This window comes from Pocillopora verrucosa, chromosome 6 (genome assembly GCF_036669915.1).
Source record: "Pocillopora verrucosa isolate sample1 chromosome 6, ASM3666991v2, whole genome shotgun sequence".
Lineage (NCBI taxonomy): Eukaryota > Metazoa > Cnidaria > Anthozoa > Scleractinia > Pocilloporidae > Pocillopora > Pocillopora verrucosa.
The window spans coordinates 24087215-24114908 of NC_089317.1; the positions used below are offsets into that span (position 1 = coordinate 24087215).

At 37.9% G+C, this 27694-nt stretch overlaps 5 protein-coding genes across 6 annotated transcripts; 1 reads left to right on the top strand and 4 right to left on the bottom strand.

Moving 5' to 3' along the window:
- Positions 1–24: 24 nt before the first annotated feature.
- On the bottom strand, positions 25–3901 carry LOC131770709 (arylacetamide deacetylase-like). The gene is made up of 5 exons (XM_059086423.2): positions 3658–3901; positions 3035–3272; positions 2133–2196; positions 1693–1891; positions 25–1453 (listed from the first exon to the last, which is right to left on the bottom strand). The coding sequence occupies exons 1-5, from the start codon at positions 3814–3816 to the stop codon at positions 917–919; spliced, it is 1197 nt and encodes a 398-aa protein (XP_058942406.2). The 5' UTR covers positions 3817–3901; the 3' UTR covers positions 25–916.
- A 1472-nt stretch (positions 3902–5373) lies between these two features.
- LOC131770698 (arylacetamide deacetylase) lies at positions 5374–10283 on the bottom strand. Its single transcript, XM_059086412.2, has 5 exons — positions 10004–10283; positions 9374–9605; positions 8775–8838; positions 7667–7865; positions 5374–6915 (listed from the first exon to the last, which is right to left on the bottom strand). Exons 1-5 carry the CDS (start codon positions 10145–10147, stop codon positions 6379–6381), a joined length of 1176 nt encoding a protein of 391 aa, XP_058942395.2. The 5' UTR covers positions 10148–10283; the 3' UTR covers positions 5374–6378.
- Positions 10284–10760: 477 nt separating this feature from the next.
- LOC131770268 (regulator of nonsense transcripts 3B) lies at positions 10761–18519 on the bottom strand. Of its 2 annotated transcripts, none has more exons than XM_059085988.2 (13): positions 18367–18519; positions 17996–18102; positions 17479–17585; positions 16854–16949; positions 15973–16068; positions 15618–15703; positions 15172–15222; positions 14308–14399; positions 13751–13823; positions 13148–13210; positions 12565–13056; positions 12004–12094; positions 10761–11245 (listed from the first exon to the last, which is right to left on the bottom strand). In XM_059085988.2, exons 1-13 carry the CDS (start codon positions 18439–18441, stop codon positions 10938–10940), a joined length of 1737 nt encoding a protein of 578 aa, XP_058941971.2. In that variant the 5' UTR covers positions 18442–18519; the 3' UTR covers positions 10761–10937. The 2 variants fall into 2 exon arrangements, with proteins under 2 accessions (XP_058941971.2, XP_058941965.2); XM_059085982.2 differs by having other exon boundaries at positions 10764–11245; positions 13751–13826.
- A 91-nt stretch (positions 18520–18610) lies between these two features.
- LOC131770184 (ras-related GTP-binding protein A) lies at positions 18611–23371 on the top strand. Its single transcript, XM_059085900.2, has 8 exons — positions 18611–18739; positions 18864–18963; positions 19271–19337; positions 19970–20192; positions 20541–20759; positions 21558–21649; positions 21815–21930; positions 22397–23371. Exons 1-8 carry the CDS (start codon positions 18710–18712, stop codon positions 22495–22497), a joined length of 948 nt encoding a protein of 315 aa, XP_058941883.1. The 5' UTR covers positions 18611–18709; the 3' UTR covers positions 22498–23371.
- An 826-nt stretch (positions 23372–24197) lies between these two features.
- Positions 24198–27301, bottom strand: LOC131770575 (doublesex and mab-3 related transcription factor 3, truncated). Its single transcript, XM_059086297.2, has 2 exons — positions 26775–27301; positions 24198–25625 (listed from the first exon to the last, which is right to left on the bottom strand). The coding sequence occupies exons 1-2, from the start codon at positions 27148–27150 to the stop codon at positions 24688–24690; spliced, it is 1314 nt and encodes a 437-aa protein (XP_058942280.1). The 5' UTR covers positions 27151–27301; the 3' UTR covers positions 24198–24687.
- Positions 27302–27694: the final 393 nt, after the last annotated feature.

Consider the following 27694-nt stretch of genomic DNA (forward strand, 5'->3'; position numbering starts at 1 on the left):
AATGTGTAAACAAAGCAGGAAAGATTCAGATGTTTAGAAAATTTATTTTGGTTGAAACATACCTAAGGAAAGTCTAACTTCCCAAACATGATTCACAAAGGTGAAGCCAATGATGCATTTCTATAGTCCATTTTCCATAATATGCAGATTACGCCATATAAATGAATATGTTCTGATACACTTTACAATACTTTGCTTTGGCCAGACTGCATTGGGCAGTCCACAAATTTCTTTAGGTAGTCCCCCAGTTTAGGAATTTTTTTTGTGGGATACAAGGCCAGAATGGGAACTACATTCCCTTCTTTTTGCAGTTCTTTAACTTTCAAGATCTGACTGTTAATTCTTCCCGTCCAGCTTCTATGCATTTCCTTGTAAATCAGTTGCAAGATTTGTTATCAGATGAAGAAAACAACTTCTACTTGTTAAGTTTGATTCATTAACAGTTTGCTGGATAAGCTAAGGATATAAGAGAGAGAAGTTACTTGTTAATCTTCTCTAGGAGTTAAAAGGTTAACACATCCTGCTAACCTGTATTGAGAAGATGCAGGAGATGGAGCCATCAGTTTTTGTCCTTATCCAAGAAGACTAGAATGTCTAACCATTTGCAGATATTATAGCAAAGGCAGCATGTTTTTCTAAGTTATTTTAAGACCCTGAGTGCTGATCTGGTCCATGGTTACTCTTGTGTGGATGTCTAACTTTTTTTTTATAGAGTCGATAAGGTTTCTCTTGGGTGGATGAATCAAGATTTATGGGATATAAAGCAATGTTCTTGTTCTCAAACAATTCCCTAGAATTGTTTGCCAATAAAAATTTAAGCAGACTTTTATACTTTGTTATACTTGTTCAAGATGTGAATCAAGACAAATGGTATGTGATGTCCTAACATTTTTTGTAAACAGACTTTGACTTTTTTTTACTCCTCTTTCACAAAGTCAACTATATCTCTCAATGCCTGATTAAACTCCTCTGTTACAAAATAAGGTGACACTTGAACTGCCAAAAAAGGATGGTAGCTCATGTAGTTTAAATGGGTCACTTTGACACCGGCATCCAACAAACGAGCCCTGTACAACAGACCATCATCCTTTAAGATATCAAATTCACATGTGATAATTAATGTCTTGGGAAGCCCCTTTAAACTATTAGCCATTAAAGGTGATGCTCTATAGTCCACCAGACCATTTAAAACAACCTCTGGAATTCCATCTAATGGCTTCTTTTTTTTATTTTGCTGTCCCTTATCACCAACCCCAATGTAAGAGGAGTACTTTGTGTTGTGAAGATGCCTGGAGTGATTGTTTGCTAAAAAGGATGAGACCATGTTAGGTGTTCCTGTCATGTAATATGACCAGTACTCTGCTAATTGTTCCAATGACAAGAGTCGAGAGTCATGGTTTTGAAATGAGGGAAGTGAAAAGTCCATAAACTGAAGTGTAGGGTAGATGAGAATCTGCAATCAAAACAGAAGAAAAGTTGAAAAGAATCACACAATCATTGACCCTTAGTTCCAGTTGAGATCTGTAACGTAAGAAATGGATGCTTCCACTGGTAAGACCACAAGTAAAATTTGTTACCATGGTGTCTTCGTGATTGCCATCGTAACTTAAGCAAAAAAAGTTATTTTAGGGTATCTTTCTTGGCATAGAGAAATCAATAGGGTCTTGAAAGGCTGGTTAAAGGTTCTGTTACCTCAGCTGCCAGGTGTTTGTCCTCATCTCGAAGCTTGAGAGCAACTGCAGCTGCTAGATTACCACCAGCACTGTCTCCAGCAACAATAATACGGTTTGTATCAATATCATATTTTTCTCCAGTGGCCAGTAAGGTGTTAACAACAACATAACAGTCATGGAACTGGGTTGGGAAAGTGTGTTTGGGTGCTAATCTGTATCTGAAAAGTTTAGAGACATATGGAGCAGTGGTAAGTTGTAAGTCTTATTATCTTGAATTTATCCTGTCATTGCAAGAAAAAGAGCTCAAATTAGGATTCATTTTCGTTATCAAATGAATAGAACACAACAAAATTTGCTACAAGTGAAAGGAAGAAACATGAGCTTGCTTTCAAGGTTAGTAGATCATGTTGTACAACCATACATCAGTAGAAATCCAGACTCAGTTGGTAGAATACTTACTCAACAGACACCAGTACAACATTTGCCTCTTTAGCTAACAGCAGAGTAAATGGATGATGCTGATCTGAAGAAATAGTTTATTAAAAAAAAATTATTGTTAACTGATGCAAATTTTTAAAAACATAAAAAAACCAGGGTTCATGTAGGTACCCACATTAGAGATTAAAAGAAGCTTTCATGTTGCTAAATTATTCATTTATGTTTATTGCAATATGTTGTGTCTAGAGCTCCAGCTTCCAAACATTGCCATGTTCCTTGTCTGCCTCCCCCCCTCCACCCTCACAAAATCCTGTTTCTGCACATGTCATCCCTCTTTGATCCTTTTTCTCTCTTCTTTTCCACCCTTTCATTTCCAATTTTTCCAGGCTTCTAATCCCCTTTCTCTTTAATTCTTCCTCAATAAACTAATTCCAGAGTTTTGTTTCCTGATGCTACCAGCAGGTACTGATAAATTATCTTATCAACCCTTTAACCTTTTAAGTCCCAGAAGTGATCAACATCAAACTTCTCCCTAAAATATCCTCACATTATCCAGCAAATAGGTAGTGAGAATATTCAAACTTATCAGGTAGATGTTGTTATCCTAATCTAGCACCAAATTCTCATTACTACTTTACAAGGAAATGTGTAACAGCTTGAGGAGAGAATTAATCATTTGATTTTGGGAGTTAAAGGGTTAACTCCCAAAATCTGATTGTTAATTCTCTCCTCCAGCGGCTACACAGTTCCTTTTAGATAATTTACAAGAACTTGGTGTTAGATGTGGGTAACTGCTTCTATCTGATAAGTCTGGATATTCTCATCACCTGTCTAATTTGGTGGATAATGATGGATATTTCTGGGGGAAGTTACATGACTGTTAGTTTATCACTTCTTGGAGCTAAAGGGCTTCTACAACCTACCAACACTTCCAAGAGTAAATCCACCGCCATGAAAGTAAACCACACCAGTAGTTCTTTTGCTGCCATGAATTTTTGGTTTATAAAAACGTACAGGGATGTTGGCTATCTTGTCATTCCAGATTTCCAAGAGGTTTTCTGATTCGTCACTTTTAGGGAGCATCGATGATAACCATTGAAGTCCCAAATTAGTATTTTCCATTGCGGACTCCCCGATCCCAATATCTGAAGCTGTAGACGCCTTGAAAAAAGAGAATACCGGTAGTTCAAAATAAGCTTTAGATCAAGCGCGACGCTTTCAATTAGAGCTTAGGGGTGGAAGTGGGCCAAATTATTTCTTAGTTCCCTGTTTAGAATCGGAGGATTTTCACAGTCATAGAGTCATAGCAACCCGATCGATTGTCCTTCTCCGTCAACTAAATAATTTCGCAATTTGTGATGAACATGTGATTTCTAATGTGGCTGCAATGATTAGTTACTCTACCTTGACAGTACGTGCCAGCGTAGAAAAGTGAATTGTCCAACAAAAATTTTTGTGAATCGACGAAGTGATTCCACCGACCTAATCCAACATTCAATAATAATTCTATCGACGACAAGTAATAAACAGCTGCAAGTGTCCTTACCAGAAAGCGGAGTATATCCATACCAGTACCGAAAACTCGTAGACCCATCAACTGATCGTCGGGCAATCCCTTTGGAATTTCCTGACTATTGTACCAGGCCACGATAATGCCAAAAAAGATTCCAACAGTTAGACTGAAAATAAGGAAAAAGTTAGCCATGATCTTCTTTGAATGTCACAGCGCACTTTCCCTTTGCGAGATTTTTTTTCCCTATTGAGCTGGATCATATGATCCTACTGTCACGCAACGACTAAAGCTTCCTTTGACTAGGACAGCACAAACTCAAGTACCAATGTATTTTATGAATCAATTAATAATAATAATAATAATAATAATAATAATAACAATGACAATAATAATAATAATAATAATAACAATGACAATAATAATAATAATAATAATAATAATAATAATAATAACAATGACAATAATAATAAAATAACAATGATTATAAGCTCCCCAATGTAATCAGGAGCACAACCGTGAATTGTATACGTCAATAGTAACATCTTTTAAATGCAAAAACAATTGGCAGCCAGTCAAGACTACATAAAAGAGGAGTTGTTCGACAATGTCTTAGTTTTTGAAATATTAATCTGGCAGCTGCATTCTGGACTCTTTGTAGTTTCTCTTACTGATAAATGGTTAAAGGGGGTAACTTTCTAAAGAAATTGCGGTGCTACGTCGGTGGGAGAGTACAACAGGCTGAGTTGAAACGGTGGCCAATATACACTAAAGGTATAGTCCCGATGGAAATAGCTAGTTTTGTTTTCCGGAGAGTCCTGATGTTTCCCTCGACTTCATCTCGGGAAACATCAGGACTCTCAGGAAAACAAAACTAACTTGTTTCCCGAGAGACCATACATTAAGTGCTTTGTTATATATTTAGACTTTCCCTCAAACAATCATATGTCAAAACCATACTGCTACATTCGGCGCGCTTGCGACAACTGCGCAATTGTAGCCCGGTCGGGATACAATTGTATTTGATCAGGGGCTCATGACTAAACATCAACCAATCACAGTGCTCGTTTTGTTGAGTGAAAGTTTAGGTTATCAACTCAGTTGATAAATACTAAATTACCCTGTCTCATTGATAAGCTGGCAGGCCATAAAAAATACTTTTGCAATAATGGACATGACTTAATACAAACTCACGAATAACTGTCTCAGTGGACTCTCTTGATAAATATGTCCTAATTCTTCCTAAATCATACAAATAATTAAAAGCCGTTGAGCATATTTTATTAACATGTGTAGTCATCGAAAAGTGGATTCAAATAACACACCTAGGTTCTTTACCATTGATGGTAGACTTAGGTAGTAAGTCAGATTATCCAGTTGTAATTATGTCGATTGCCAGTCGCTACTTAAAGCCAATCATCAGAACTTCTGTTTTGTCATCGTTTAGTAGCATTTTTATATAATCTACGGTGTTATACAAGGATTTCCAGCCTTGAGAAAAGCCATAACAACTCACGTTCTGAAAAATTACGATATTTTTTTCACGTGTTTGACTCGCCACTCAGTCATTCTGATAAACAAACATGGAATGAATAAAACAATGATGCATTTCTTTCGCGCATTTTCCATAAAATGAAAATTTCGCTATATAAGTGAATATGCTCTATTACGCTTTTAACAATACTTTGCAAGGGACTTTGGCCAGACTGCATTGAGCAGTCTACAATACTTGAAAGGAATTTTGACAGGTGCCCCAGTTTAGAAGTTTTTTTTCGGAATACAAGGCCAGATCACAACTCTGGGAGCTGGGCTTCCTACTCTTTGAAAGAAGTGTGTGGGTTCTTTAGCGTCTTCTTTTACTATCTCCGATCATCAGTTTTCGTCCTTATCCGAGAAGACTAGAATGTCTAACCATTTGCAGATGTCAGAGCAAAATCAGCACATTCTCCTCCAGTTTAGTATTTTAAGACCCTGAGAGTTAGTCTAGTCCAGGGTTACTCATGTGCGGAAGTTTAACATTTCAAAACGTGTCAAAAATGTTTCTCTTGAACGAATGAATCAAGATTGATAGGATCATGCAATGTCTTAAAAAAAAAACCCATAAAATTGTTTGCTTAAATAAACTTAACTAGACATTTATACTTTTTTTATACCCTGTTCAAGATGTGAATCAAGACAAAGAGGATGCAATGTGTTACGAATGGATATAATCTAACCGACAGAAAAACACTACAATCCTACAAACTTAACAACTTCAATAAACAAGTGTTTGATATTCTTAATAACAAGCGACTACTGAAGGCAGTACAGTACTTATGCTCGATAAACTTACTTAAGCCCACTACAGTCAATATCTTAGCTCACCCCTGAGCCGAACTCAAGGTTTCCCACAACGTTTCTTGAAATTAGCAATCTTCTACTGTTACTCTCTCTCATAGCTTTCTAAACAGTCGGTCACCCCTAACAACAACAATAAATACTACTACTACTACCTAACCGAGTCTTTATATACATTCACAAAGTGTTCTGGAACATTCCAGAGGCTTACAAAAGAACTATTTAAGTACTATTACGTAATGACTGCGTGACGTGATGAAATGTTCTTGAAAGTTCTATGTCACGTATGTCAGCATAACTAAGCAGTCCGGAGATTTTTAGAAGCGTACATTTACAACAACCATTTCTCATAACCAAAGTCTTCTTCAAAAATGGCTGAAATGTTTTGCTATTCAAATTTATGCGTATTTTTAGACTTTTTTACACTCCTTTCACAAAGTCAACTATATCTCTCAATGCCTGATTAAACTCCTCAGCTACAAAGTAAGGTGACGCTTGAATTGCCAAAAAGGCGTGGTAGCTCATGTAGTTTAAATGAGTCACTTTGACACCAGCATCCAACAAACGAGCCCTGTACAACAGACCATCATCCTTTAAGATGTCAAATTCACATGTAATGATTAACGTCTTGGGAAGCCCCTTTAAACTATTTGCCATTAAAGGTGATGCTCTATAGTCCACCAGACTATCTAAAACAATTACTGGAATTCCACCTAATGGCTTCTTCTGTTGATTTTGTTGTCCCTTTTCACCAACCCCAATGTAAGAGGAGTACTTTGTGTTGCGAAGATGCCTGGAATGATTGTTTGCCAAAAAGGATGAGACCGTGTCAGCTGATCCTGTCATGTAATATGACCAGTAACCTGCCAATTGTTCCAATGACAAGAGTCGAGAGCCATGGTTTTGATACGAGGGAAGTGAAAAGTCCATGAACTGAAGTGCAGGGTAGATGAGAATCTGCAATCAAAACAGAAGAAAAATAATCACCCAATCTTTGACATTTAGTTTCTAGTTGAGATCTATAATTTAAAAAATGTATGTTTCCCACAAGAAAATACTAAGACCACTTGAAACCAAGTAATCATTTTTGCCTTAGGAGTGAGGGGAGGGGGATCAAAAGAATTTGATCATGTCAGGATAAAATTTACCTGATCCCCCTATAAGGCACTGTAATATTCTTATGACCCCCCCATGACCCCCCCCATCTCATTGGCAATCAATTTTGTGACAACTGATCTCCTCTGTTCCCCCCTAAAATCCTCCATCCTCAGGCAATAATTAACAACTGCATGGTCCTGAATAAAGCCAACCTTTGAGATGTAACCAACAATTATAGCAACTCATATGTAATCATTTCACAAATACATTGTTCTGTAAACTTAAAATACTTCATTTAACAACAGTATGTGAAGGGAAATAAAGCATCAACTGAAGAAAAATTCCTAAAGAACCGGCTCTGACTTGCAAAGGATAAAGTTTGCATTGAATCAAGCATGCAAGGTGTTTCATCGCTCAAATGGCAATAGGCCAGACAATGATGAGCTGAGATCAGTTAAGTAGCTGGCTTTGCATGAAAGATGTGTTACCACAGTGACCTTGTGATTGTCATGGTAACCTAGGTAATAGAGGTATTTAGGGGTAACTTTCCTTTACAAAAGAAATCAATAGGGTCTTACGAAGGCTGGTTGGTAGATCAAGGTAACATTACCTCAGCTGCCAGATGTTTGTCCTCATCTCGAAGCTTGAGAGCAACTGCAGCTGCTAGATTACCACCAGCACTGTCTCCAGCAACAATAATACGGTTTGTATCAATACCATATTTCACTCCAGTGGCCAGCAGGGTGTTAACAACAGCATAACTGTCATGGAACTGGGCAGGGAAAGTGTATTTGGGTGCTAATCTGTATCTACAAAGTTTAGAGACATACAGAGTAGTGATGAGTTGTAAGTCTTGTTATCTTGAATTTATCCTGTCATTGTGAGCAAAGGAGCTAAAATTAGGAGTAGTTTTTATTATCAAATGAATAGAACACAAGAAATACAAAAACAAACCAAGTTTTGGTCATTTTTTGCAATTCCACCAAGTATACTGATTTTTGTTAATTTTTAGGTTCTCAATTTAATGTATTTATTTGCTCTTTTGCATCCAAAGAAATTATTATACCAAAAATACTTGTGTGCGTGATGGAGAAATATTAAACACTTATTAAAAGCATAGGGATAAAGCTGATAAAGAAAAAAATATAATTTTTTCATTCTCAAAGGTGTAAGGTATTGAGTCTTGAAAGGTTCTGATTTTGTTATTCTGAATGCTTTATCAATTAAGCTCATATAACCCTTTTAACTCTATAGAGTGACCAAGAAAGATTTCTCCTAACAATATCAATACAATATCAAGAAGATAAGTAATGAGAATCAAAAAAAAATTATCAATTAGAGAATTATTGTTTGATCTAATACCAAATTCTCCAAACAAACATCATTAAAATTGTATGGCAAACAGTAAGGAGAATTAATAAAAAGATCCAGGGGTGGGAGAGTTAACTAGGAGAAGTTTTTGGTTTTCAGGTCCTGCATATCCACCAAGCTGCTTTCCAAAGCATATGTAGCTAGGATCAGCTTATCAAAAGTATCTTGTGTGGATCAAGATTCTAGGCAAGAAAGATGGTATGAGCTCTGTGGTCATATAAAGAAAGATGTTGGAAACATTTGTGACAGGTGACAGAAAGAAATCTGAGCCCACTGTAAGGTTCAGTAGATCATGTTGTAAAACCATGCATCAGTAGAAATCCAGACTCAGTGGGTGGAACACTTACTCAACAGAAACCAGCACAACATTTGCTTCTTTAGCTAACAGCAGGGTGAATAGATGAAACTGATCTGAAACAATAATTCATAAAAACAATTAATACGAAGAACTGATGCAAATTTTTGAGAAGATGAAAAGGGCATGTTTCAAGGCTTAATTTTGTTGGAAATGTGGTGCCCACAGAAAGGATTTAAAGGAGCCATCATGTTGCTAAATTAATCATTTATGTTTATTGTAATATGTTGTGTCCAGGCCTAGTACCTCTCTTTAACCTCTCATTCTCAATTTTTCCAGGCTTCCATTTCCCCTTCTCTTTGTCCTTTCCAATCCAAAAATTTGTTTCCTGATGTTACCAGCAGGCACTGAAAAATTACCCTATTAACCCTCTAACTCCCAAGATCTGATCAGTGTTAATTCTCCCCTCTAGCTGCTACACATTTCCTTCATATAATTTATAGGAACTTAGTGTTAGATCAAGATAACTATTTCTACCTGATAAGTCTGGGTATTCTCGTTACCTGTTTGCGGAATAATGTATGGATATTACTAGGAGAAGTTACATGTTATTTGATCACTTCTAGGAATTAAAGGGTTGATATAACCTACCAACACTTCCAATAGTAAATCCACCGCCATGAAAATAAACCACACCAGTAGTTTTTTTGCCAAGGGTTTTTGGTTTATAAAAACGTACAGGGATGTTGGCTATCTTTTCATCCCAAATTTCCAATGAATTTTCTGATTCTTTATCCTTAGGGTGCATCCATGATAACCACTGAAGTCCCCAATTAACATTTTCGATTGCAGACTCCCCCCCAAATAAAGAAGCCGTATACCCCTAGAAATAAATAATTAAAAATAAACTTTTTGATCAAGAGCGACGCTTTCAAAGCTTAGGGGCGGAAGCGGGCCAAATGATTTCTCAGTTGCTTGGTCCGTTTTTGCTCTCTGTTTAAAATTGGAAGAATTTTTTAGGTCATAGATCGCAACTCAAAAGTAGTTTAACAAAATAGATATCGACCATCCTTCTCCGTTTAAAAGTTTCGCAATTTATGATAAACACTCAATGAATTCTAATGTGGCTGTGATAGCTTTATTTATACTTTATGTGTCAGCGTGTAAAAGCTGAAGTCCAGCTAGACTTTTTGTGAATCGACGAGGCCATTCCACCGACCTAGTCCATTCACTGAAAATAATATCAACGACAAGCTAATCGACAGCTGCAAGTGTCCTTACCAGGAAGCGCAAGATATCCATACTAACACCGCTCACTTGTAGACTCGTTAGCTGATCGTCCGGCAATCCCTTAGGAATATCCCGGCTGAGAAACCAGGCCACGATACCAAAAATTTTAACGAAAATCGAAAAAAAGTAAGCCATGTTCCTCCTTAAATGTCACAGTAAGACTTTCCCACCGCTAGGCGCTTTCCAAGAAAGTTAGATCACGTGATCCTATTGTCACAAACACAATCGGCACTTAGTTTCGTTAATCAATTATTCACGGTTTTCGAGTAGTCCGGTTTGACAGCTGCCGAAATGTATTGTAGTGGGGAATGGGGGTGTTGTTTGCTTAATATAGCAAGGATTATGGTTGTTGTAGGATCCAAAGGGTGGACGGGGCAGAGTGGGGACGGGACTTCTGAGCTGATGACTACAAAACTTGAAGGTACCAGAAATATAACTAGTATTCTTTAAATCATATATCCGCAAGTTTTTCTTGATTAGAACTGTTTGCCGAAAATGTTACGTGTTTCCGTGAAGTACAAAACAAACGCACTGCTGTGAATACTGATATCAATATTGCTGTGCAGTATATCGTAAACTCAAACTAGAGTAATTCCCTTGTAATATACAATTTTCACCCGTAAGTAGCGCGCGCACAGTTTTACTACGGCCAGAAACTCACCAGTTTCATGGAATTGTAAGTCACTGTTGTACGCTAGCTCTGTTTAAAAGTTAAACTCCTAAACAATAAGCAAGAAAAATTGTTTTTTTATGTCGTCAATAATTAGATTTATATTTTTAAATGTACATAACTGCTGACGTAACGGTTGCAAAAAAGTGTCTAAACATGCAATTTTAAAGTGGCATTATCAAGTATTCATTTTTTCGGAGGAGTCTTTGTTACTAGCACTTGGCGTCAAGATTAAAAACAAGGATTGATGGTTTTTCATTCACAAGTTGTTGTCTTAGTTTCGTCGGAGACGCTTTCGTTGGCTTCAGCTTTTTTCCGCTCGTCTCGTTCTTCTTTCGTGAATTCAGTTTGGTCCTGGTCACGCTCACGCGCCTTTTCTCGCGGACGATCACGTTCACGATCTCTATCACGATCGCTTCGTCGATCTCTGTCACGGTCTCTGTCACGCTCTCTTCGATCGTCACGATATCGATCGCGCGGTTTATCATCACGGTTCTTTCTAGTTTCACGTTCTGCTTCACGATTCTTCTCCTTGGCCCTGGAGTCCCTGCCTCTCTCTTTTTCTAAAAGAAACAAATCGAAAATCTTTGATATTTCATTTCTTTCGCAAAGTTATGAATTACATGGAAAGTCGAGGGAAAAAATCGGACTGAGAAGTCCTGGTTCGAGACCTAGCTGGATCAATGTGCTGTGTTCTGAAAATCACTTCTCTCTTTCAGCGCCTCTCTTTACCCAGGAGTACATATGGGTACCGTTGAATTGTCAGGAAAGACTGATCAAATGCTGGAAGGGGGGGGGGTGTTAACCTTACGATGGACTAGAATCCCATCCAGGGTGGATTAGTGATACTCCTAGTCACTTCATGCCGTGGTTACCGGAATAAGCTTTTCTATCTCATCCGTAAACATTGAAATGTGCAAATTTTGCATGACGAAAGCAAATCTTTACCACTCAAGTCTAGGAAGTAATGCTCACAGATCATTCTTTAAGAAAAATTACCTCGTTTCCTGATGAATTCTGAAGGAACACTTGTGTTAAATAATCATTGATAATTATTCATGTCTCTGTCTAATCATCATTACTCCAGGTCTAGGACACAATTACTTAATGCTATTTTCCCTTTTCTGCGTTCCAAAATTTAATACTCGTCTTTTTTTACACTATCTTGAGGAAAAATAATCTCCTCTTGTTGCAACTTTTCTTTAGAGCACTCTATTCAAAATAGTCATCTGTTGGGGGACTGTAATGCGTGACATCCCAAAGAAAGACTACGAAGGAGACAGGAAGCGCAGCAGGTGAAAAACTTCTGATATTTACCAACCTGATGATTCAGTTCCTTTAGAAGCGTCACTTTTAGAGCCTGCTCCTCGTGAAGCTGATCTTGGCTGATAAATGGCTCGATCAGGACGATCCTAAGATAAAACAGACATAAACTTGTCGCTCGTGAACAGAAATAAAAAAAAAAAAAAAAGAAGAAAATTACAAATACAACATTTTTTGACAGCCAAGAATCCTACTGCACAGAGTTAATCATATTTTTAAGTGGCAGCATGTCAGGAACAGATTCTTCACTAGTGGTAACTCAATCTTGATTTTCTATATCTTGGCCGAATAACAGAGCTCAAGTTAACAGACTTGGAATGACATCTCACAGAGAACCGTCCTAGCACTGGCCTCCTCCAAAGAAATTACTGACGTTGTTCATGCAAAGTGTGTATTGAAGAGTCATGCGCGGGGTAACGAAAAAAAAGATGGCAGATGAAAACCTAAATAAAATTTATGGGCGGGAAAACGTGTGGCCTTGCAAAGCAAACTTTAGTGTGATTTAAAAATCTGAAAACTGAAAATCGAATTGCCAATCTGCTAGTTGACGCTTATTTACCTTGTTTCGTAATCGTCTTTGCCTACTCGTCTCCTCTTCGCTTCGCACTTTCTCGTCCTTGGCCGCTCCCTTCTCTTCTTCTCTGGAGGGTTTTGCATCACCAGCTACTGAGCTGTCTTCCTCCTTTCTGTTTTTCTCCGTTTCATTTGCCTTTGATGTGGTTTTAATCTGTTCCTTCTCTTTCTCCCCACCACTTTTCCCGCCCTTATCAGCATCGCTTGCTTTATGTAAGGGCTCTCTTCCTTTCGGCTTATCTTCGGGTTCTCGAGCTGGTCGCGAATCCCGTCGACTCTCTGGTCTTCGATCGCGTCGCCCGCTTCCGTCACTCCCGCTTTCTTTTCGGGAGCGATCGTCACGTACTCGATCGCTTCCGGAACTATCACCAGTATCTCTTCGGTCTCTACGATTGCTATTTCGTCTGTCTTCTGGTCGTCTTTCGTCGGAGCGTCGGCTGTCGGACCTCCTTCCGAATCTTCCTGATTCAGGTCGACCCTGAGGAAATCAATAAAAATTACGGAATTCACATAAGACATGTAACTTTTTTACAAGATAACCGAGAAAAAGAATCTCAGATGCAACCAACCTTTTCCTCTTTTCCTTTCGCAGGAGATTTTGAATCAGACTTCTCTTTGGAAGACAATGATGCCTGTTTCAAAACAAAAATAGCAAACCTTTGGTGTAATGAAAATATCAGGCAGTCAAGTACTCACATTAAAAAACATGCACTCAGTATTATCTCCTAACGATAGCCCGCTCACAGGTTTTAGCGGTGCTTAACGCGTCCCCGTCTTCGTCTTCCCTTCCCCCCCCCCCCCGACCTCCATCTTCCTTTCATCGGTGAGGCAATTTGAGGGAGGTTTTCGGCGATTGCCAGGCATGAAATCATTTACTTTCTAAGACCCGGTTAGGCACATTGTAGCTAACAAGTCTCTTAACTGTACCTGGAAGCGCGCGCGCGAGAGAGAAAAAGATGAGTTATGAAGGGGATGAATGGGAGGCGGAATAGAAAGGAAAGCCTCTTTTTTTCCCTTCCAATCCATCAACGGAAGCTTGTCTCACAGTAGACTTGGTACAAGTTAGACGATGGAGACCCCTAGTCAAACCAAGGACACCCTAGACAAAATTTATACTCGTTTTATAATTTTCAGTATGAAGACTCTGTGCTTTTAACGAGCACTGTCATTACCTTTGTGTCTTTGCTGCCTTTTCTATCCTGCTCATCTTTTTTTCGAGTTCCTTCCTTGGCATTTGCATCTTTCCTGCTGGATAAAACATTGGAAAAATCAAACTGGTGATTTTGAAAAGTTTCACTTGAGACAATATCATCTCATGGATAAGGATTCTGTCGATAAGTAACAGCCATTAAAATAAAAGACGACACCGGAAAACTTTGTAAACTAATGTAAAACTCTTTGCACGCTACTGTTTTTTTTAAATTTTCATTCGCACCTAATAAGGATAACAAGAAAAGCCAGCCAAGTGCTGGATAAATAAACGGTAAAATACTTAAATACTCTCCGGAATTGATAAATTGGGGGAAAAAGAAACTTAAGTCTGCTGTTTAGCCAAGAAGCCCATACCACTGATGATTATCCTTTATTTTTAGTTTCCTGCTCTTCTCAAGAACATAGTGACCTGCACCTCCCTAACCAGAGTTCCGCGCGCTAACCATTCGGTCTCTGTGTGTGCTACTATTTCAGTAATGCTTTCTTTTTTCATAAAAATTAAGTTTAATTGTCATACTCGTCTTTAGGCTTTTCCTCCTTTGGCGGATGGCTGCCACTTTTACCACCAGAATCTTTGCTGGAAGACAAATTCGACGATTTCTTCGGCGACTGGTTAAAATAATAAAATACGCGAGTAAACAGAAGAGAAGCAACAGTAATTTTATGACAAATCTGTTAACCAGTGCTACTAATGTATGCACAGCGCGTCGCAATTGCAAAAGGAGGGCAACAGCGTGAGAGCAAATTGTCTACTTTCCGAATAGGATTTACACTGATAATTAGACTTACTTTCACCCGCTGGAAAGGCGCAGTATCTAAGGCGAGCGGAGACAAACATGGCGAAACGCGATGATCGAGACACGCGACATGTGTTCTGCGTGTCTCGCATGGGAAGACTGTATGATGCTTCAGTTAAAATAATTATAGTGCAGGACAGGACAATTCTACGGGAAGGGACTGTGTGGCGGGAGATGACTAAGCTGCTAACCAAGATAGGAAGGCCATAGGACGCTCTAATGCTGTTCAGGATGGGGATAGGAGAAGGATAATGCAGAAGATTTATGCGAGACAGGACGAGATTGCCGATGGAACCACAAACGAAATGATACAACACCAATTCTGTAGGTATTGATAGTTGAAACAAACGATGAGGGAAGATTTGTGGGAATTGTAACCATTTTTAGAACCTCACTTGGGTTGTTAGTTTACTGAACACCAACTAAGTGCAGATGGTCAAACTCTTCCTTCCATCATTTCCTTTCTTAGTTGTAGAAAACCACGTCATACAGCTTATCTCACAAGTATGTAAACTTAACAACACATGACATCTAATACAATAGCTAACGCAAGACAAAACAAGACAACGACAATGAAATGTTACCTTCGGTAGTTCCTCTCGGTCGGGCCTTCTCTTCTTGTCAGAAATATTCCGCTGTGATCAGAAGAAAAGGCAAAAGATATCATAAGATTTAAAATAGACCATATATAAAGTAGAAAGAAGTAGGGAGGGTTCTCTGTCAAGCATTCAGAATTTCAGGTACGAGTAGCTGGGGAAGAATCCAGCCGCCGGGTTTTCTGGAAAACACTGAATGCAAGCTTCAAGCACCAGTGTTTCTTTCACTGACACATAACCAAGTCCAATTCATAGACTTTGTTTGAAAGGAGAGGGAGGGATGGAGACGCATTAGAGAGTGGGAGCCTGTCAGGTGGAAACTTGTCACTTAGGGTAGAGGGTTGGGGATTTACTGTACAGCCTGGTGTACAAGCTCTTGGATACATGAGCATGCAAGCTTGTCTTAATTTTCTTGCACATTTCATTGTACTTACAGACGACAAAGGCCTTCCACGAGGACTTCTCTTCATCTTCAAGTACTCCAGTAGTGGAGTGCTCTTTTTTGATGCACTGGATGAAGCTAGTGATAAGAGAGATTCCACATTTATGCCACTTAATTAATCCCAAATTTCCATTTTCGAGATGACAAGTATAAGTATGCAAAGAATTGAGTACTTGGTGAAACCCCACATACATACAAACAATTAAATCTCTAAATTCTTTCTTAAAGATGTCTATAAAAAGTCTATGTATATGATGAATCTTGTAATAAGTAAAATTTCACATACATACAATTTATTCATTCTCTAAATTCTTCATTTACGATGACAAATAAAATAACGTTATTACATTTCTTAGCTTCAATCTCCTCCAAATGAGCCTCAACACTTGGGGGAGGCTCCTCATCTTTGTTCAGTGATTCCAGGAAAGCCTTGTAGTCAGGATCTGATGATGATATAAAAAATGAAAGGAAATTAAATAAAATTATCAAAATCATCTGTCATTTTGGCATCTTAGCCATAGCCATGCATAATGCCTCCAAAGTACTCCAACTTTGAACTGCTCTTGTGCCATACTAGCTCTTTTCTAATGCTCCATCTCGACAAAATTTGGGTCCTAAACCTTTCCTTTACCCATCTGGTGTCCAAAACACAGCTTCTTTTCAGATGTTACCTTTGTCCTAGCCTTACCCAATGCCATTTCCTTCTGGGCCAAGTTGTATAAAGGGCAGATAATGCAATCCAACAGATAAATTGCTATCCAATGCAAAAGTGATGGCAAAATGTACTGCATTATCTACTGCATAGACTTTTATCCAGTGGATAGCATTACTTGTCCTTCAAACAACAGGGGCCTGGTCTATTAAAATGTGATCTCGTTGACTGCCTAGCATCTAATTTCTCCTGACAGTATGACCCTTGGATCAAACATTATTTTTATGAGAAAAGAGGGAATGATCGCCCACTTAACAAGCTCCCAATTGTTAAACAAATTCTCTTTGCCAGCACCTTCAGAATTGTATGCAAAAAAGTATGGAGAATATGCACACTGATGTTAGGGTGTAGAGGGTGTAGCATTTGAGATTGTCTGTGGTTATCTCACTTGCAGGATAATTCAGAGACATTGACAAATACATATCCTGACCTTCTTAGCTAGCACTGTATTTTGTGAAGAGATCAGTAATACATGCCTAGTATCCCAAAAGGGAAAGCAAAAAATCTTGTGCACACCTTCCAAAATAGTTCCAATCTTTGGATCTTTTTTGACTTTCTTTTTAGGTACAGCTTGGTAAGGAGCATATTCCACAACAGCAGGATATTCTACACCTGATGTTAAAGAAAAAGACTAGTGGCATCAATAGAAAAAAAGCCTCTTGATACTTAATGATTATTGGAACAACTGTTCAAAGATAGGGATTTGAGCATGAGCATCAAGAACTAAAAAAAACAACAAAAAAAATGTTTCACCTAAATTTCTTTTAGTTTAGGAATGCATGACAGGCAGCCTGAGCAACTTATCTCACTGACAGAAACTCATGAGTGCATGACAGATTGTTTGCGGAACTTGAATGACTGCCTGATGAAGTGATTGAAAGTGTGACTAACTAAGCCACAGTCTCAGAAACACATGGGAGAGAAGATAGTTAAAAGACTGATCCACAGAAGAAAGAAATAACAACAGAAAGACTGAGAGAAAGACTTACAGAACAACCACAAGGGTTTTTTTGAACAGGCTAGTGTAACAGAGAGCTTGAGACACTGAAACAGTATGATAGGTTAAAGGATGTTGACTTATCAATACCAGTCAAAATAATAATAATAAAAAAAACCACCAAGATACTATTCCTAAGCATACCTCTGCTGTCCACAAAGCAGTACCCATCAAATTGATCTCTAAACTTGATTATATCATCTCTATTTTTAAAGTTGATGTATGCTCTTGAAAAAGAAACAGGACCAAAGCTGTAAACAGAAAGTAAAGAAAACAATTATTAAAATTGACACAAAACAGAAAAGATGTTGTCCCTTATTGTAAATAGGATATTTTTTCCATAGGAAAAGGGGAGAGAAGGAAATAAAATATTACGAGGGGGATTGTCAAAAAATTGAAGCTCTGGCTTAGAGGCATAAGGTTGGAGGGGAAAGTTTGTTAGTAGGAGCATTTCTGAAGAAGCTCACTTTATAAACTGCTGGGTTGGGATAAGCCGGATTACAACTGAATTCCACCTAGGAGAAGTAGGAATACTACAAGCGACTTAATGTTGTGGAAGCCGAGATACATTTTATGCTCTGGAGTCTATCTTAAGCCTCTTAACTGATAGTGATGTCTTTCCCCTACCAGTACCGTATTAACCAAATTAAGATCAGCTTACCTCATGTTACTGCCAACAAAATAGAAAAAGTCATGCTCAGGAAACTCTCCAAGTTCTTCTTTCAATTGCTCTTCGGTAAACGATGGAGGGAGACGGCGGATTATAACCTGAAAAAAGGTTTTTCAGTACTATTTTGTACGTAGATCATGACGGAAGGCAAGAGATTATCACTTGAACAGTGGTGTTTGGCTTTTGCGAGCAATATTTTAGCTTTGAGATATTTCAAAAAGCAACAGGCGTGCATAATGGAACATTTTATGCAGCTTAGAAAAAGGCAAGGCAGAAATCTAAGTCTTGAGATGTAAAATTGGCAAATGTTTTCATTTGGGACATGACATTAAACTGCATTGAAAGTGTTTCTACTACAGTACCTTAGTAGGGGAATATACTTTTTCTCTCTTGGTTTTGGGTGCACTAGGTGCTTTTTCGACTTCACTTTTTCCCATTTTCCACACAAACGTTAGAATTCAGTGCTGCTTCATCATCCGGTCTGCTACCATCTTTGTTTTGAACGGTGCTCAATGCCTTGCGTTTAGGGTAAAACTCAATTTTGCAAACATGACATAGAATTATGCCCACGCAATTCCGCTGACCTAGGGATATTGCAGGTTCCTCGCATCCTCTCACATCCTCACATGACTTCCTCGCGAGAACTCATGCAGTTTGACTGTCACGAGAATTCACGTAGTTACGAAAAGTTTTTAATCAGAACTGATGGAAAAGAACGTCAAGATGAAGAAGAAGGTATTTTTCTGATATTTTATGTATTTTTATTATCAGATACTTGCACCTATATATGCTACTAATTGGAAAATCTTGTGACTGACTCATCATCGTGCATGTTACATCCTGCGAATTTTTCTTGAAGGTTCTTCTTATGGGTAAAAGTGGCTCAGGAAAAACGAGCATGAGGTCGATAATATTTGCAAACTACATTGCAAGAGACACAAGAAGGCTTGGAGCGACAAGTAAGTATTTTATCTTTCGCTCTGACGAAGGGTTAACGATCCAAACGTCAACTTCAGAAACCTTTTACGAAGGCAATTTATTATAAATATATGTATATGTATTTATGCATTACCAATTCCGTTGATAAAACCAAATCATCGAAGTATCTAACTGTTGTTAACAGTTTACTTTTTGTACCCGCACTTTGAGGCTCTTTATCTTTATTTTGTAAAGTTAACATCACTTCAGAATTTTTCTCTCGTGTGAAATTGCAAGGCCTCTTACTTTCCATTCTGACGAGTAATTTTAATTTTTTTCTATTTTCAGTTGACGTGGAGCATTCTCATGTTCGTTTTCTTGGAAATTTGGTTCTCAATCTTTGGGATTGTGGAGGGTAATTTGACCATTAAGTTTACCGTCATTTTACGATGTAGTTGTTGTGAATTGTAAAATATTTTGACCAATATTCTCATTATTTTCAGTGTAGTAACTGAACTAATTAGAAATATTTTTTATTGTAATAAGTAGCTGGACAATTGGCTGATACAGGCAACCATTTTTTGTAGTTAATTTGTTAACCTCTAATCACACTTTCTAATTAAGCAGTAGACCGCACTTTCTATATGTTTACTAGCTTAATAACCCATGCAGGATGTTGGGAGAACATAGGAAAAGTTTGTAATTCACAAGCCAGAGGTGAGTGACTTGCAAACTTTTTGGGTGTTCTCCGAACATCCCAAGTTGGTTATTACAACAATAGATTGATAGAAGGTTGGGTCTATCTAGAGTTAGGATGTTTCAATTTCCTATGGGTTTACTATTGCAATAAACAAGAGGTTTTTGACCAATCAGGGTGCTCCTAATATTTCAGTTATTTTGTAAACCTCTATAAGAAAGAATCTGAAAGATTAGAGAGATAAGATAACTCTGGCCTTCCATTAATTCCAGGGGGGCCTGATTTATTGACTCTCTTCCAATCTTCATAAAAAATGGAGTAGTAGCAATTGTGTTATTTTCACTTCCCAGACAAGAGGCATTTATGGAGAATTATTTCACAAGTCAGAGGGACAACATTTTTAGAAATGTTGAAGTTCTAATTTATGTGTTTGATGTGGAAAGTCGTGAACTTGAGAAAGATATGCACTATTACCAGACTTGCCTAGAGGCCATTCTTCAGAATTCACCTGATGCCAAGATATTTTGCCTTATTCACAAAATGGATTTGGTACAAGAAGATCAGAGAGATGCAGTGAGTACATTTGCAGCCTAATAAGATAGCAATAGTGACATTGACTTCATAATTTAAGCTTTCATGCAGTCTTGAAAAAAAGTCACTCAACATATTTTTATGGGGCTAAATATGATCTCTTCTTTGTTGTACAATGAAGCCTTCACAATTTCACCAGATGACAATTTTTTCCCTACTGCGAATCTGTAATCATGAAAAGAGGTAATGAGATATGTGGGAGAGATCATAAATTTCAACAAGGAATGTAGTAGCTTTGATGAATTTGGACAGAAGGTACTAAAAATTTAGCTTTGCGAAATACAGGTTGGGCTGTGAAAATGTCTCCAAAAGACACGATTTTTTTTTCAGATTTTTAGAGAGCGGGAAGAAGACCTCAAAAGGCTCTCAAAGCCACTGGAATGTACATGTTTCCGTACATCAATTTGGGATGAAACTCTTTACAAGGCTTGGTCATCCATTGTCTATCAGCTGATACCAAATGTGACACAACTGGAACAGAATCTGGAGAACTTTGCTTCAATCATTGAAGCAGATGAAGTCCTTTTGTTTGAGAGGGCCACATTTCTGGTAGGTATTTAATTAAAGAAGAATGTGCCAACTGATGTTAGAAAGTGAAGGGTTAACACCTGGAAGCCTGATCCTACTTTAGCATCCCCTGATATACCAAATACCTACATTGTAGTTTTTATTGAAATGGGCTGCTAATCTACAATAGTCTGTCAACATTGGCATTTTTTCAATTTTCCTGACAGTCCACTGATAGCTTTTTATACTACAGGCTTTATAAGACACTTTGATATGTTCTCACTGTAGAAAACAACACAAGGACCTAGCCAAGTCTTAACCCTTTAACTCACAGATCAAATTTATAATTCTCCTTACTATCAACCATACAATTCTCATAATGTTAGTTCAGAGAACTTACTATTGGATCAACTAATTATCCTCAAATTGATATTTTCCTTTATTCTCATCACTTATCTGGTTGATATTGTATTGATATTGTAAGGAGAAATTCTGTCTTGGTCACTCATGGGAGTTAAAGGGTTAAACAGTGGACTCTTGATCCAGAGTTGATCTTTCTAACCAATCAGCTATCAGATCTGTCAACTATTCAATAGCTTTAAACCCTTTCACTCCCATGGGTGACTGAGACAGAATTTCTCCTTACAATATCAATAAAATATCAAGCAGACAAGTAATGAGAATAAATACTAACATAATGACCATTATATAGCTAATGAGATCTTAAGAATTAAAGAGTTATTTGTAAATTGTTAACGGTAGATTTAATTTAGTTTGAGTTTGTTGTTGTGACCCTCTTTGTAAACAACATTTGAATGACACTTAGTGTTCATTTTTCAGGTTATTTCTTATTGTCAACGCAAGTCCCATAAGGATGTACACAGATTTGAAAAAATTAGTAACATTATCAAACAGTTCAAGTTAAGCTGTAGGTAAGTTGAGTCCTGTTGAGGAAGGTCAAGTTTTCCAGTCTAATGGACTTGGATGCTTTATCACATCACTACTGAGCTTATGCTCCAGTTTTAACTGCTTGAAGCCCCTGTATTGTGTAACATGGATAATTAATCTTGACCTTCCACTCTTAATTTTCTCCATAGTAAACTGCATGCCCATTTTCAGAGCATGGAGGTGCGCAATTCTACATTTGCTGCATTTATTGATGTCTTTACACCAAACACATATGTGATGGTTATCATGTCTGACAATACAATCCGTAAGTATATATACAATGAACTTTCTCATAGGTGACACCTATGTGCAACTAGCTCATCCTTGGAGTTGGTTCCTGATACAGGAATTGATCTACTTTTTACATTTCAAACTCCCCTATTTACAGCAATACTATAACCAACAGACCAGACAGAAAGACCTTTTTTACAACCTCTATGTAACTGTTAAGTACCGTTGTGAAGGGAAAAAAAAATCTCTTGAGTTGACACTGACCAACTTGCTTCCACAAACCTGACTTAGAGCATTCAACTGAAAAACAGGTTGTTAAAAAGGGCAATCAATCTTAATAGCTTGTACACTATAGAAACAAATCTTCAAGTCAATTATTAAATATAGCCCTCTTCAGAGTATTTACAGATTTCAGAGAAATATGAGTGTGCTATGAATTTGATTCTATAATGAGTGAATTTTCAACATCTGCTTGAAGTGTAAATTCTTCTCTCTCTTAGCATCTGCTGCTACACAGATTAATATTCGCAATGCGAGGAAGCACTTTGAGAGGCTAGAAAAGGTTTCCAGTAATGGGCAGCATTCCCTGAAAGGAAGATAGATAACAAAGAATGATGTACATCTTGAAAATAAACAATATATATCGCTAAATCAGCCAGAGATGTTGTAAAATATAACTATTCCATGTTAAGGGGAATGGTTAGCTGTTTTGTATCTTGTATTATGTAGTTGTATTCCCTGTGATTGCCATGTTATTAATAATAATTACATTTTTGTGTAATGACATACCTTCTGCTTAGGAAATAGTGTCCCGCATGGTGATACGATGATAGTATACTACTGAGCCAGATAGTCAGTCAGATAATGAAAATAATAATAATGAAAAGGTTCAGTACAACTGAAAAAAGCCTTTAAGAGTCTCTTGGTTTGCCATCCATGAACAGAAAGAAGGAGTAATATATGAACAAGAACAAGGATGTATTGAGCCATGATTAATAAACCTTCGAGAGCAGGCCTGCAAGTCGAGTCCCAGCCTTTATCATTCTGAACAGTCTTGTCTGGTAAGGATGAAGATCACCGGCAGAACTTGTTCTTAATTAACAGGTTGTGAGAGACTTTAAATTGATATTTGCTCAGTTTTTCTTTAGCGTGGCTTAATATCCATTGGAAAAAATCATGCTGTGCCTTACTCATTATTACTGGTTTAAATAATTTTTTGTGTTAATTGTCATTATCAATCCAAGTTTATTCCACTTAAATTAATTTGCTTTCTACACATATGACCTGATATATTTTTCTTTAAGGTGACTCATTGATTGCCAAATGCCCGTGTGATAGTCTAGTGTTACTTTATTGATGTAGGGCTAGCCTATCTTTGAGGTATTTGTAACCACTCCTGGAAAGAAACTGAGTATGTTCAGAATAATGTGAGCTGGAGTTGAAATTGAGTCTTAATAAAAAACAATTGCACACTGCGTCTGCGTTTCTTATTAGTGATAAGAAGACTAGTTACTACAAGAAGCAAACAGATTATTGAGTGCAGGCGATAAAAGAAACCACGACGTGCTAGCGCTCGAAGCTTGATCTGTTACCGCCAAAAATCATATTGACGTAATTCATTGTGAATTCGTAACTTTTCACTTTCCATCGCATTTTTATTTATATTTGTTCTTTTGTTTTCACGCGCATTACTTTCATCGATAATCCACTACTTTGTTTTTACATCATTTCCCTAAGTTCTATACCATAAATTTCATTCATTCGGCTTTCTCGTTTAACTGTTCTGATTCATTTTTCAAAATCCCTTTAAATCGTTCTCTATCGTCTGTAACCAGCCATTTGTTCCCGGACCTCCTATAGCGTTTGGAAGTGTCTTTAGTAAATCTTTACTTTGTTTTCTCGTTTGCCAATTTCTTTACGTATAAATTAAGTAACTTATTATTTGTAACCTTGTTTTAGCAACTGCTTCAATTGTTCGCTTCGCTTCGAAGCTTCACGTCGTTTCGTTTTGTTTGGAAGTACATTAAAGCGTGTTTTCGTTTGGATATGTACGAGTATCTTTGGTCATCGTATCAGCTTGTGAAACTCTTTACGGTGGCCAATTTACGCAGTATGACGGTCTCTTAGGAAACTTCCCCACTTTAATCATGATAAGTCAATCTGGTTGACATTTTTGTTGCTTACAGTGACAAGTAGAGGGTAAAGATGAATCTTGTTAAGGTGATCTTTTCCTTCCAACCAACCCCCTGATTTTGAGAATAGATTAAAGCTGTAATAGTTAGAGACAAAAAATGCGTTTTTATTTCCTTTTATGCCTTTTATTAGATAAAGGACTCTGAGATGGTTTCACAGATAAGTTTCTTTTAAAAAGGTGATTTTGTCTCTTGATCCTGCCTTGAGAAAAAAGTAACACCTTTGCCAACAACATTTACAACTCCTCATCAGGAATTTGCACATAAAAGAGTAAATATTGTGACCTTTCTTGGATTAATTATTTTCGACACTAGTTTTGCAGACCGATTGGAAAATGTGCGCCAATTATTTGGACACGAATGAGGCGAATACACCATATCGAGGCTTACTGGTAACTTCTTGGGAAAGACCACGAACCGCTTTCTAAAACTTTCTTTTTACGACGCCCCACTGCAAAACTGATATAACTAGAAGAAAACGAAAACGGTAAAGCCGCTGTTTTTAAACTTTTCTCGGGGAGTTTTCTGGTAAGCTCGATTCAATATACCCGACCCACACCAAAACTAATGGCTCACAGTCAAACAAATGACACGTCTTGTTAACATTTAAGGTCCGCCCCACATTTCCCACAAAATCGGTCACCCGATCGAGATTTAGTACCACAACGAAAACAAACCGAGATTTCGTTCTCCAACAAGTTGTTTTCTCTAGAAAGCGGAGGCGAACCTCGATAAGGCGGCAAAAATGCTGGCCCAATGAGGCCGTTGTGCGCATGATATCCATTCAGTTCTCTTTCTTCATGCTCGTTTCTTTGAGTTTGTAACGAACGGCTTCGTATCATGGGAGGTAACCTTAGTCCACCATGAGCCTGCGCTCCCATTGAGGTCAGTGGGTGCGCCGTAGTCTTGGTAGCACCGTTGAATGACGTAAGAGGTAAAGAGAGAGGCACGCCTGGAAGCAGAGTTTGTTTAACTCCCGTGAACGGAATGCTGGAAAAACTAGAAGACAAAGGGGCAGAGGGAAGACAGGACGAGGCTGGCTCCGGAAAGTCGATGGAATGACTCTTGCCAGCTAGAATACATTCGATCGCTTGGACCAAATCACCACTGCAGCCTTTCAGAACGAGTTCCAATACGTTTTCTTTGTGTGAAGGAAATATTTTGCTGAGAACTTCGACCGGATGGGGAGGTTTCCGTCTTTTGAAGGCAGATTCACCAAGACTCTTTTGAAGAAGCTTCACGGTGTAGTCGAAATCATCTTGGTCACGGAAAGTCGAGCTCCATGGCAACTGAAACGAAGAGTTATCGTTCTCCCTGATCACATGATCTGCTTGTGGTCGACAGCTTTCATGCACGTGAAAGCGAGGTGACGGGGAGCGAGAAACATTCCCGTTTGTAAGCTGCGGTGAGGCGCTTCTTGCCAATCTTTTGGGAGGAGGTTCATCACCTCGGTCGTCTTCGGGAAGAGTGTCATTGCTGGAATACTCCGGATCAATTTTTTCTTCTTTAATGAACACTGGCTGTTGTGAGTTTTTCTCTGTAAGATGAATCATGGAAGAGAAGTTAGGATTCACCCTAACCTTTTCACTTTCAATCAAAGTAACTGAATTATTTGCACCGTCTGCCAAACATTTCAATTGAAGACAAACTCGTTAAACAGACAAACCAAAAAATGTATGTCAGTAGAACTTTCTGTTGTCTTTTCAAGTCTCTCTCTCCTTCAATAAAAGTGAGTTGAAATAATAGGCGGACATTTCCTCTTTACGTCAGACAAATCCAATTTAAAAGCGCTGTCAGCACAAGAATTAGAACGAATCATTTAGCACAAATTATCGAACCATACTGGTACCACTGAATAATTTCTAATAAGTACCAACCTCCCTTTAGGAAAAAGTAGCGTTCAAATTCAACATACGAGCAAGCAGTTATACAATTATCAGAGAAGTAATTAATTTTGATAAAAAGTCTAGATATTTTTGTACTCGCTCAAGTGGGCAACAGGTGGTTTGATTGTTTGTGCAGTTTGTGCAGTTCATTAAACTAAATGATAAATACTTTCGGAAACATACGATCAAATGAACTATTCGAGAATGAATAGAAATTACCTATTTATAACAAATTTCCCAAAGAGAATAACCACATGTATTACTGTTTCTTTACTACAGTCCATTTCCTTCAATTACAAAATTCGTTTTTTTCTCTCTACTTAAATATAGCACTTAAACTCTACGCAATTGACATGTGCATTAAATTAAATCTTATGAGACACCTCTGACAAGAAAAAACTAATTCGAATGTTTTTTATCTTCTTGGTATGTTCCTTTCTCCTCTTTCAATGATGATGTAATTTAAAATTTGTTTTAGTGCTGTACATTAAGAAAAGTTGGGCTTAGAATTACCGTCAATGCGAAACAAAAAGATCGATAGAAATGGTTTTATAGACAACTCACTGTTAAGATTACACAACACTTTCACCGAGACAAAAGAATTTTTTTTTCAGTTAATTTCAACCGCAGCTGATCTTTTGTTCTTTCAAATCGTCTTCCGTTTTAGAGTTTGTTTCACGCCTGATGACACCTGGAAATCACATACTAATTTTTTCAAATCACGTACCATTTTTTAAATGGCTAACTTTGTATTGACATACTATACAAAAAAAGAAAAATCATAACTATCTTTTTATTACCTTCAGTTACAGGGCAAGAAGCTGGTCGTGTTGGTTCGGATGGAGGACTGGCGGAGAAAACCGAGTTCACTCTCGGTGTGAACGAAGGGAATACTACTTCGTGATCCGCGCCTCCATGCGTAAATTCAACGCATGGTCCACAGCCTTTAGACTCGAACGGTTCCATTCTGGTTTGATGGCGCAGAAGGGCCACCCTAGCGGCGGTAATTCTCTGTCTCTCTGCTATTAACAGGCACTTGGGGCAAACACAGTCCCTCCATTTACAATAATGTTTGTGACCTTTCAGCGAAGATACCACTCCGTGATTCCGGCAGCGGGCGCATTTTGGCGCGCGTAGGGTACTGTTGGATGGGGCATTTTCAGATACAGCGCTCATGGCAATTTCAAAAGATTTTCTCGTCGAGTTTGACCTAAGAGATGAAACAAAACTCAATACTACAGCTTCTCCACGTGATGGATGCTCTAGTCCTCTACGATTAAAGCAAAATTGGTCTCAAATAGAAAGACCACTGTTTAAATGTCTCTGACTAATTAACAGGGATGTTTGCTAAGAAAAACGAGCCATCTCATTGGCTTGTCGCTGTTCAATTATTCAATACTATTGTTAGTTCGCCCGCAAGTGATACTTAGTCCTTAAAAACTGTACAAAGTATAAATACACAAAATGGCAACCCACAAAACTTTGAAGCGATGGGGAAAATTTATCCTGACTTTAAGGACTTTCGGAAGTACTCCTTCATTCGATTCAGAGCGGGTGATCCCGCCTCAAGTCAAAGCCCTCTGTTGTCATTCTCTTAGACAAGTTTGTTCTCGCTCTTTAAACAGCAGTATAAAAGTAACATAATTTATGCATGAATTTTATTCACCTCGAAGATTTTTTTTCATCACCACCAGCCAGAAAAATCTCGAACAGAACAAAA